The sequence below is a fragment of the Patella vulgata genome, chromosome 5 (genome assembly GCF_932274485.2).
Source record: "Patella vulgata chromosome 5, xgPatVulg1.2, whole genome shotgun sequence".
Lineage (NCBI taxonomy): Eukaryota > Metazoa > Mollusca > Gastropoda > Patellidae > Patella > Patella vulgata.
In genome coordinates, this window is record NC_065883.2 from 66964149 (window position 1) to 66977250 (window position 13102).

The 13102-nt window shown below is 35.0% G+C and overlaps 1 protein-coding gene across 8 annotated transcripts in view; it reads left to right on the forward strand.

The window, feature by feature from the left end:
* The window catches only part of LOC126820425 (synaptotagmin-16), a 112680-nt gene that overhangs the window by 75972 nt on the left and 23606 nt on the right, over positions 1 to 13102 (forward strand). For all 8 annotated transcript variants that reach the window (XM_050548386.2, XM_050548383.2, XM_050548385.2 and 5 more), the window contains one exon: positions 936 to 1261. In XM_050548386.2, the coding sequence (XP_050404343.1) occupies positions 936 to 1261 (326 nt within the window). The remainder of the gene's footprint in view (positions 1 to 935; positions 1262 to 13102) is intronic.

The window sequence follows — 13102 nt, forward strand, 5'->3', positions numbered from 1 at the left end:
CAGAACCCTGGTAAACAATGAATAAAACGTAGAGAGTCTGCAATGACTGACTGTCTCCTTTAACAAATCTTGCAATGGCTGATCGTCTCCTTTAACAAATTCCTGAATGTCTGACCTACTTGAACAAATTTTACAATAACTGACCTTCTCCCTTTTCAATACCTGAATGTCTGACCTCCTGTTATAATCCTGCAATGGATGACATCTCTTCTTTAATAGATTCGGATATGTTTGACCTTCTCCTTTAACAAATTTTGGAATGACTGATCTTCTGTAACAAATTCTGCAGTAGTGACCTTCGTCTTTAACCAATTCTTGAATATCTGACCCTCTCCTTTAATAGTTTCTGCAATGACAAACCTTCTCCTTTAACAAATCCTGCCATGGGTGACCTACTTTGAAGAATTATGCAATGACAGCTAGACCTTCTCCTCTAACAAATCGTGCAATGGCTGACCTCTTCCCTTAACAAATCGTGCAAAAGCTGACCTCCTCCTTTAACATATCATGCAATGACTGACCTCCTCCTTTAACAAATCCTGCAATTGTTAACTTCCCCTTTAACAAATCCTACAATGAATGACCTTGTCCTTTAACAAATTCCTGGATGGCTGACCTTCATTGATAGATTGTGCAATGACCGACCTTCTCCTTTAATAAATTATGTAATGACCTTTTAATGAATCATGCAGTGATTGACATTCTCCTTTAATTAATCCAGCAAACCAATGGCTAACTTTCTTCTTTTCAAAATCCTGCAACGGCTGACCTCCTCCTTTAAACAATCAAAATATGTCGTCAGTATAGAATATCAAAATATCAAAATATGTAATCAGTATAAAATATTGTAAGGGCTTGTATTCATAAACTGAGATTTGAGATCATTATATTTCTATGGTCAAACTAACTTTAGCATTTTTAACGTTTAATTTTAGGAAAACCCCAAGATGAGGCAGCACTGGCTGAGCAAGGGCTGTGCACAACAGAAATCCCAGAAAAAATTGAGGTTGGTGCAGTCAGTGAGGCTGAAAGCGTTGAAGCAGACGATGAAGGAAACATGGAGGTTGCAGCGGAGGAAGTAGAAGTTTCACCAAATGTAGAAGAAAAAACTGCATTAGTTCCGAGTGCATCTGCTGAAGGGAAACAGGCAGAGCAGAGAACATATGAGAATAAGGCATACCAAGAAGAGAAGTCACCGAGTAAATCTCAGTCTTTTACATCCAGTAACCCCTCTGTCTCTACAGAACGTCTCTCTAATGATGTAAGTATTCTGTAAAACATATACCAATATTACCAAACTTCTTCAAGAATTCATTATATAAGTGCTAAGTCTATTTATTGCAGAGGGCATATTTCTGGTGTCAAATGTTTTTTGAACTATTATCACTGAGAATTAGTAAAGGTGAGATTTGTACGTTTACAGTATAGTTTTCTCGCTTTTTAGTAAATTTCTATGAATATCGGTAAAATTCTAATTATGGCAACAAATCTAATACGATCTGTAGGTACGGTGTGTTAATTAACAGGGGTGAGAAATTGACTGAGTGGTGATATAATTATCGCTAGGGGTGAAAATCTCGGCGACAGTGCGTTTTCTGTACCGGTGTGTTAATTAACGAACGGGTTAAAAACGACTGACACGGTGTGTATTCTAATTGTTTGGTGAGTTTTCTCGAAAGCGTGTTATAACTGCACCAAAGGTGTTTTATCAAGGACCAACAGACTTTATCTGACGCGTAGGTGTTAAATCCAATTTACCGTGCGATTTCTTGTTCAACCGCGTGTTTTACGGCAGATCGGTCTTTATTAAGTGTAGGTCTTTATACATGGATTTATACGTGCTGTAGTTACATTTGTTCGTTCTTATACGTATTTCATTTCTTGGTGAATACTACGTGTTTTATACTTCGTACCATAGTCGGGCTGCAATTATTTAAATATTTGTCTTTTTTGTGGGTTTAATTTGTTTATATATTGTCGTGCGTACCACTGAAGTATAAATGCGTGTGTCTTAAAATCAGTCGCATGCAATATCGTTATTACCGATATCCCGCTAAACCTTCATTTGATTATCCGATATATTCTAATCTCTATTGATATCAGACGCTCTAATCTGTTTTGAAAGCACGATTATAAACAAAAAATCACGCAATTAATGATAACCTGTAAGTTTCGTCACCGTTATATTTTATAAATGTATTTCTTACCTGGGTCGTAAATAGGGCTATCCAAGGAAACAGAATTCCATCACTAGAATAACAATAGAAAAATCACATACCATATAACACTAATCATGTCCAACACGTGGAGCTGATCATCGAACATCTTCTGGTATGCTCTGATTCCATCACACTTTGTGTAACAAGCTTGTCTTTGCATCCACAATTCCGACCTATGACGATCGCGACCTATGGAAATATGGGTTTTACGAGAACAGCTAAATTTAAACACATCACTTAATATTCCCATCGTTTGCGATTGGATAAAGCACAGGTACCGTGGATTCGGTCTCATCCTTATTATAGAATTTCTACTATCCGGAGAGCACGCTTTTCACACGAAATATTGCCCTTTGATCTCAGACCCCCTTTGATCTCAGACCGAAAGGCGACACTGTTAATGGATTTGCTGAAATAGTTGGATGGAGTGTGACTCTTTTTACCTGTTACACTTAATTCAAGGATGACATACTGTGGTCTATTCAGTGTTGGTCTTATTGCAATGACATAAATGTATGTTTTACTTCTCTATCATCTCATTTGAAAAAAGCTTGATATTTTATTAACATGTATACAATTTATTTTGTTTCTCATAGGAAATTTCGGTTAGTATCTCAAATGAAAAAAACCCCAGCCCAAGCGATTATATTATAATCAGAGAAATGTTCAAACACACAAGTAAAATAGACAAGACAAGCAATACCATTATTTATTATTACATTATTGATAAGCATATGCCTTCATATGTTACACGTTTTAATTAAATTGTAACGTATAAATTATCTGCTTTATTTATTTTTTCTTTAATTGGCAGTTGATATGGGCCGAAGCATTCGCTTCTATGCGTATTAGCTCTGCTCCAATAATGACATTTTGTGTAATATTAAGGCGATTCAAAAGAAACATGGTCAACAAGTGGAATTTAAGAGTGAGCTAGAAGGCAATATTCAAAATGGCCGTCAATTCTTTTCGAAGAGAATCAATTATTTTGATAGTTAAACCGTGGCTTCATACGGCATGTAAAATATACCAACATGACTAATCGGATATTATTATTTCAAATTGTACTATCACCACTGATGGGAAATGCAAGAATGAATCAAATAGCGACGATTATCGAGTGAGAATAAGGTGGTCCACCATTTGCTACATATTATATTACCATCGCTAAAATTCTCTAAAGTGATCGATGAGTATAAGTATAATAGTAAGCATATCTTACAAATAATATCAAAACTGAGTATAATTGTAAGCATATCTTACATATAATATCAAAATTTATATCCTATCTGGGATTTCGATTCAGATACCTTCACGGTACTTGAAAACAACAAGAGGGATTATGAGATTTAAATACAATGAAATACTAACTATTACATTATTATCATGTCGTACTGAAGTAAGAGGACTAAGTTATTTTTCTACAGTATATTTCAAAACAAAAAAAATGTTGTATTGGAAATACATGTATGCGAAAATTTGATGCCTTGGGTTGTTCTTCTTCTTCTTGAACTTGTTAAATTATTAAACGTATTTTCAAGTCACATATTACAACACAAACTGCCATCAGAGCAGGAAGTACGCTTCGCTGAACACCAACTTCGATCACCGTTGAACTAGATGTTATATTACAACTGTTAATTGCCAGACTTTATTAGGGGTAATAAATTAATCATTGACCCAGCTCAACAATTTTAGTGAATGTGTTTTATCTTAGTTAAGATTTCGAGAAACAGGGTCCAATTACACTTAATTTATCAGAACACAACAATAATTTTCTTGAATGAACCTTGGTTTATTAAAATTCAAAATATGACCCTGTAAATTAATATAGATGTGTTGTGTATCCTATTTCAAAACCGTAATTTGTCAAACGAACAATTAATTACATCAAAGGTGTATAAGAAATTATTGTTGTTCTGAAATAGTTTTCTTTATCAAATTTATTAATTAAGCTGTTAAAACGTCAAATTCTGGACATAATGTGTGTTATGCACGGTTCTAAAAGTTGAAGACTTTTATGACGTGGGACTCAATTTAGTATAATATATGGCCAGAAATATTGTAAATGAAGCTATTTAAGTTTAAAACTATGACTTTAGAATACATGTATAGTGAAAATGTTGAAATTGATCACTACAGCAATAAATTGTTGTTTCAGAATTAACAGATCTTTAACAAATAAATCATGCTATAATACTATTCTAAACCCGTACCCAAGAATAAATATTAAATATTTAGATTTCGAAATGTTCACAATTAAACAGAATTAACAATAAAAACAAAATCACAAATTACTACGGCATATTATGAAAATCTTTTCAAATAAAGCGACCGAAATAACAAAAGAGATTTTAAAGTCGTTTTAGACTGGAAGCTGATTCCCAAAGGTGATTGCATGCTTTTATAAATAGACACATGGAGCCCGTGCTCTCGATCTGTCATCACGTTGATAAATCACATAATAAAAATTGGATCCACTCGACCCGTAGTTTATTAGTACCGGGAGAAAAATAATAAAGCTATTTCATACAATCTTAAAAAAACAAAATAGAAATATTAACAAGTGTTTAAATTTAGCTGTTCTTGTAAAGCCTCTATTTCCATATTAAGTCAAAGGTCAATGGACAATATCACCGCCGGCGCATGTCCCTATTTGCATTAGTGTTATTTGATATGTGAATTATCATTTGTTATATATGTGGAAATTAAATTTTTCCTGGATAGTCCTTTTTACAACCCAGGTAAGAAACAATACATTTATGCATTAAAACGCCCACACGTGTAGTAAATATAGAAATGACGAAACCAATAGTTTTTCATCAATTGCTCGATTTTATATTTGTAAACTTGCTTTTCGAAACAGATTCGTTAGTCTGATATCAATGGAGGCTGGTCCGGTTATCGGTAAATAACGTGCATTTATACTTCAGTGGTACGCACGATAATATATAAACAAATTAAACCCACAAAAAAGACAAATATTTAAATAATTTCAGCCCGACTATGGTACGAAGTATAAAACACATAGTATTCACCAAGAAATGAAATACGTATAAGAACGAACAAATGTAACTACAGCATGTATAAATCCATGTATAAAGACCTACACTTAACAAAGACCGATCTGCCGTAAAAGACGCGGTTGAACAAGAAATCGCACGGTAAATTGGATTTAACACCTCCGCGTCAGATAAAGCCTGTTGGTCCTTGATATAAAACCTTTGGTGCAGTTATAACACGCTTTCGAGAAAACTCACCAAACAATTAGAATACACACCGTGTCAGTCGTTTTTAACCCGTTCGTTAATTAACATACCGGTACAGAAAACGCACCGTCGCCGAGATTTTCACCCCTAGCGATAATTATATCACCACTCAGTCAATTTCTCACCCCTGTTAATTAACACACCGTACCTACAGATTTTAGCCTCTTCGTATTAGATTTGTTGCGATAATTAGAATTTTACCGATATTCATAGAAATTTACTTAAAAGCGAGAAAACTATGCTGTAAACGTACAAATCTCACCTTTACTAATTCTCAGTGTATTTAAACATTTATTCATAAAAAATGCATAATCAACTCTCTGGGTCATCGGATGGCCTCACTTTTAAGTTGATTACACCACGGCCATTTAAGAGTTTAACATTAAGATAGATCATTGAGACTTAGTCTCAGTTGTCAAGTACCATTGCTATGATGATCAACAATGTACTTACCATTTTGTCAAAATTTCAAACGCTTATAGCTTTGCACAGAATATGGTAACTTCAACAGACCCATTTTGCATTATCTATTTTCTAACTATTAAAGCAAGAACAGTCAGCTCTTTATCTAAATCTAACATATGTATATTTGAGGGGGCATTATATTCGTGTCATGTAACATTCTCCTTGTGTTCAGAAATAAGTGTTCTAAGATACAGTCACATCATTGATTACATGTTCATATTTTGCATTTGTAATTAAAAGTTAAAGTCGGCAATAGGCTCCATTATCAAGTATAATCCCTGATAAGTGTAATTGAGAATCATAAATGGGACTGGACAATCGTAAATTGATTCATTGTTATCGGGAAATGGCAACCATCGATTCGTCTGCTTAATTTTTAAAGATTTATTCTTTTGATGAAGATAATTATCCTACTAACTATATTCAGTAATGAGAAAGAAAGGAGGGAAATTATACTCTGTGGAGATGGTAGGAGTAGCGTTCATATTAGAACTACAAAAATCTGTGCTTTCAACTGCAGACCGAGACGACTCATAGTTACTGCTATAAACACTGTAACCCAGGTATCGTTTAATCTTGTGTATCTAGCACTAATTTCTCTCACATTCGTTTAATATCAAATCTTTGTTTAAAAATTCGTAAAAATCGTTTAAAATCAGGATAAATCGTCTAATTTGTACATGTGTCCAGTTTAAAGCTGACTGATTAATTTTGATAATGAGTGTCCAATTTACAAGTATTTAATTTCCTGATCACTGTTCAAAAATTAATCATTATACATCAGTAATCAATTGGGTTGTTTATTTTTAACAATGATTAAAAAATTAAACACTTGTAAATTGGACACTCATTATCAAAATTGAATGGTCAGCTTTAAACTGGACAGAAGTACAAATTAAACGATTTATGGTGATTTTAAATGATTTTTACGAATTTTTAAACAAAGATTGGATATTAAACGAATGTGAAAGAAATTAGTGCTAGATACACAAGATTAAACGATACCTGGGTTACAGTGAAACTTGTATTCAGCGTACAGTAAAAGTATGTCTGAGATACGTAGCACAAAATTAGTGATATTTAAATGGAGTGTAACATCACGTTCGCCCTGGGGTCTGGAGATGGGGTGGGTGGGAGGGAAGGGATTATAGAAAATTTTGTAAAATCAGAAGCTCTGAGACAATATTTCTGATCATATAGGCACATAATATATAGGACTAGCTAGAGTAAAGCGAAATCGGTACTAATGCTTCACATGTTTGTTTGTCTAGCGTTATTTCAGTTAATGTAGGAGATAAAACAAATATGCACTGAAAAGGTTCGGCAACCCCCTCTGAGGATGAGAAAAGTTGAGAACCTTGATGTTTGTGAGAAATCATTTATTTCGCATGATCCATTGGACACATGAAAATAAAAATTAAAAGAGTGCTGGCCCACTAAGCAGGAGGTCATTTGATCAATCCCGATACTGGAAGAGAAAAGTCCTGAGGAATTTCCATTCTGTATATCCCCTTTGTTTGTTCGGTGTTATTTTGATGAATGTAAGAGGACAAAATATGCTCTGGACAAGTTTCCGGAACCCCCTCTGATGAATTCCTGTAAACAGCATTGAATAAACCGATGATGAGCACTAAGCATCAGGTCATTGGATCAATCCTGATATTGGACGAGAAAGATCCTCCGGGTTTTCCAGTCTGGATATCCCCTTGATAGTGTGGGGGCCTGGCAAGGCAACAGTGTCTAATCTTGGATGGGACAAAAAATGTACAGATCTTGGCAGTTGGAATTCATAAAGGGTAGGCTGAAACCGATTGGCTCAGAAAAGTATTATGTTAAAACTTCATCTCATTTTATTATCATTTCCTTTTTGTGTTTAGAGTTAATTCCCTTGTTTCCCTTTCTATGTAATATTTTGTACTGAGTACATTATTCCATTTCTCTAGTCTGCTTACAACAAAGTTCGTCATCACCCTATTATACTATACATTAGAGTTAATTCCCTTGTTTCTATTTCTGTAGAATATTCACACCATTTCCTGTGCGTAATTAAATCATTCTTCTTCATCAATATTAACGGATTCGGGTGAATGAGTGACGCGGACAATTTTTTGTTGATACATCTACCAATCAGTGTAAAAGCTCTGGCCACATTGTTGTAGCATAATGACGAGTGTGAAGGCACGATTAATAATTCAATGATGTTTGCCGAGGAAAGAGAAAGCCTCAATGTCAATACGTTTAGTGGATATTGGATGTTAGATTAAGACATTCTGATGAATGGAATCTTGAACACCACATTCTACAGTGATATCTAATCTTGCCTGGGGGCTGGGGTTTAGATGGCCAAATGGTTTAATGACTGCAGCTAAGATCATAAGTTCTGTCATTGAGTCAAGTGGCATGGTTTTGATTCCCTGCTTGTATGTGACAAGGAGTAGGGTCACCTGTTCAACCTCAAGTGTGGTTCCCCCTTGTCAGTGATGCAGGACGGAGGGCCTGACAAGGACAGCTGTCTAGTCATTTGGATGGTATGAAAAACCGAGGTCCCGTGTACACATTGGTGTGCACGTAGAAGATCCCTTGACAGTTGGAATTCGATATAAGAGTAGGCTGTAGGCACAATTTCCCTCATAGCACACTGTATGGCATATGCACGTCTTCATTACCCCAGTCGGAGCAGAACAGTAGGATGTTAAACCCAATTTCATTTCATTTCATTTCAACCTCATGTGTAATCTCTGGGTCCTCTGGTTTATTCCTGAAATGACATAGTTATTTGTTATGAGTGGACGTTAAATCCTGTTTGTTTTCAGTGGACGTTCAACCCCATCTCTCTCTCCCATACCACTTTCCAACAAGTACTAGCAGACGTTTCTTGTATCTTATGCATTTAAGGTGGAAATGGAGCAATTAGATTTTCAAACTTTATTGACACACCGTCTGGCTTTTATCTTCTTGGGAATTGTCACACATTTAAATTATCGAGGACTCTTCTGTCAGTATTAGTTGATTTATTGTCAAATTAAAATACACCGACTCACCTCGCGTGAATTTAAATATACATATAAAATAATTACTGTGGACTCGTCACACTCGTTCTTCCTAGAAGATCTAATAAACTTTTCGACATTGGTCAAGATTTGGTTATTAAACGGTTGCCTGGGAGACATCTTGTACAATTATATTGATGTGTAGTAAAGATTGGTCAATTTTACTTGGGGATATTTCATCCTGGTTCTAATTAAATGTAGAAGATTTATCTTTCAAGATCAAATGTCATTTATTGAGATGATTAATTGGTACGTATATCCTAGGGCTGTTATTTTCAGCAATCTCTGTCTAACGTGTGACAGAAGTACAATGAAATGGACCGAAGGATAAATTTATGTGTCGGTCAATTTATTATGTAAAAAAATCGTAGTAATATTGTTTTTAATTTATAAGAATAAAGTGAAATGGGATTTAGCATCATACTTTTCTGTGCCAATTGGGGTACGGTTAACAGATTTAATTTATAAATGAAATCAAATCAAATCAAATCAAATGGGGTTTAATGTCCTACTGTTCTGCTCCGACTGAGCTAATGAAGATGCGCATATGCCATACAGTGTGCTACAGGGGAAATTTTGCCCAGGCAGCAGCACTATGGCCTACTCTTATATCGAATTCCAACTGCCAAGGGATCTTTTACGTGCATGTCAATGTATACACAGGACCTCAGTTTTTCACCCCATCCAAATGACTAGACAGCTGTCCATGTCAGGCCCTCTGTCCCGCACCACTGGCAAGGGGAAACCACACCTGAAAATTCTGATGAACTTTCTCGACCAATGCTTAATTTATAAAACCGCCAACCTGTTATTATATGGTGTTAAAACAAACTATATTATATTCATCCACAAACAGATAGCCTGTTAAATCTTGGACCACACGCAAACACACGTACCATATCACAAAATATACATGCAATAATATCATTAATAAAGATAACTTGTGAAAAGATTGGTCTTGGGTTTTGTGAAAAGGTTGGTCTTGGGTTTTGTGAAAAGACCAGTCTTGGGTTTTGTGAAAAGATCGGTTTTGGGTTTTGATTTATGGTCAAAGTCAATTTAGGAATAATTCGATAAAAACGGTGTATCGAAAATGACAACAGTGACTGCTAGGCCAGAAAAAAGGGGACTGACTAGCACGATTATATCATTAGTAAAAATATTGTGTGAAAAAGATCGGTCTTGAGTTTCGATTTGAATAAACTTGTGCAGTCTCAAAAACACAGTCAGTTCAGTAATAATTCGATAAAAACTGTGAATTGATGATGATGATGACAACTGTTAGGTGTGAACAAAGTGACTGGCAACCATGTAAGTCAATTGTTATCTACGATAATATCATTATTAAAATTTCATTTGAAAAGATCTGTCTTGAGTTTGGATTTAAATAAACTCTTCGAGTCTCAAGGTCATAGTCAATTTAGTAATAATTAGATAAAATCTGTGAATCAAGTATCTTGCCGCCACCGCTGTCGACTGCAAGGCGAGAACAAAATGGCTGGCAACCATGTGAATCAAATGTTTGACTTTATGTAATATGTTGTATAGAAATGAAAGTCTTCATCATAGGCGTACTGGGAAATTTTTGACTGGGGGGGCGGTGGTGGTTGGTGCCCAAAAAATGTAGTTAGGTTCTTAGTATGTTACATAATAGTAATAAATTCGCTGTTAAATTGGACACATTCAAGAACACAATATTTTTTTTTATACAAATTTTACAAAGTACAATTGTGTGCCCAAATTTTCCCAGCATTTGGTGCCCAAAATGGGGGGGCGGCTGCCCCCCCAGCCCCCCCAGCTCGTACGCCTATGGTCTTCATTTATTGCTGAAAGTGTTGATCAAACTCCAGTCTAGCATGTGTCTGTTCACTGTTTTAACATCATCACTAAGATCAAACAAAGTGTTTCCGATGGATAATTTATATTACAGGCGTGAAGCAAGATTTACGCGTGATCTGAAATAATGATACGGTTACTAACGATGCTAACATTATATTGTATTTTTATGTCCGTGCATTTACACCAGCACTTTTTCCTACACGTTTTATTTGATCTCTAGCGGCTTTAGCTCTCGAAATAGAAAAAGAAATTCAGCTAACAGAAATTATCAATAAAATTGTTTGAAATACAATTAAATTACATGTTGCGATGTTTGACGTAAAATGTTTTCACTGTAAGATGTATGACTAGCTTTGCTCTCGGGTAAATTGTTAATGCACTATAATTTGATGATTATGCGGTTGAAAGACAAAATGTTTTTGACCGGCCTGAAAAAAAGACACCTTTCACAGTCAATGTCATGCATAATTTAAGGTGCCATACTAGCATTTTGTGAGTCAAAGATTTGTTTATTTTCTTCTTTTTTTCATATTTGTATATTCTCTTCTTTATTTTGCATATTTTTAACACGAAGTTAAAGTAGCTAAGTCTTTAACTCAATATCATCCAAAATCTTTGACATTGAAAACACGATTTATTTGTCGGTTTAAATCATCAAGATGGCCTTCTGATATCCAATATTTAAAGACAAAATAAACATTTTACAATTGGTACACGATTTGTGTACCATAATACCTTTCAGTGCTATTTGTAATAATGGTCTCAAAAAACGAGGCTAGGCATATTCCACAAGTCATGTCAAACGATGACGCTATATTCTTATCTGGAGAGCATGCCCAATAAATACTATCGGCGTAGACTGGAATAACCAGACGCTAGAGATTGAAATCCGATTGAGAATACTGGCATATTTCGCCGAACCTAACTTATTAGAAATTACAGTAAAAACGAAACGATTGAATGTAAATCGATTTATATACATTCATATTACATTATTGTATGCGTTGCGACAAATTGTGTCAATTTCTAGGTCCCAAATATTAGCGACTTAGCTCCTTTAAACTAGTATCATTATGAGTTTATAGTTCCAATTAAATCAAAATATATCTGGTAATCTCTTAAAAATATATCTAATATTGTCAGCAAAATATATCCATTAAGTTTTTCAAAATATCTCCAGTATTGTCTTCTAGTAGGGTCCTCAAAGAATCTTCAGTATTGTCTTTAAAAATATCTCTACAGCAAGGTCTTCAAAATATTTCTAGTTATCTTTTCAAAATATCTCTATTGTTGTCTTTAAAATGGCTCCAGTAAGGTCTTCAAATATCTATATATGTTGAAGTTGAAAAGCAGCATCTACCAAATAAATTTTAATGAATAAAAACATACATTTTTTTAACACTGCAATTACAAGATTATTTTGCTAGTGTTGGAAAGCATTGAGCATATTTTATTCAGAAGTGTTTGAGCATACATATTACTGGTCATGTGAGGTCACGTGACAGCTGTTGATTCTTTGTCCTGTTTGAAGTTTAGCCGATTGTGCAGTAAGGCCTCAAATTGTTATAAAGAAAATTCAAACGGTGTCATTTCGCTCAGGAGGTGAATCAACAGGTAAGCATCTATGGACATTCCTACAACTGGTTGTACTTACGTCAAATGATTATATATATAACTTATATTGTATAATATAGGGGGGGGGTGTTGGGTGGCTGAATGGTTAGCGTGCACGCGCTGTATCATAAAGTCTGTCATTGAGTCGACTGACGTGGTTTGGAATCCCCGGTTGTACGTGACAAGGAGTAGGGTCACCAGTCCAACCTCGTGGGTTTTCTCCGGGTCCTCCGGTTTCCTCCCACTGCTAAAGATATGTTAGTCCCAAAATGACCTAGTTTGTGTCAAGTGGACGTTAAACCCCATTTCTCTCTCTCTCTCTATATATATTGTATAATAAAAAAAAACACTCATCAATAATCTGTAAATTATTAACTAATTTTATCACTGATGAATATGTTCTTTTTGTACAACCTCATGTAGGTGACTGTCTGGAGATTTGCCCATTCAATTTGAACTAAGTATGACGTCTTTCACTTGTCAGATACACGTCTTCTTACGTTATTCAGTGTAGTACTGTCACACTGAATGACGTCTTTCAACTGTCAGTAAAATGTGTCATTATAACATTAGCATATCAAATGATTTCCTGTGTCCGACATATATTTGGATTTGGGACGAATGCAAATCACATGAGGACCACAGT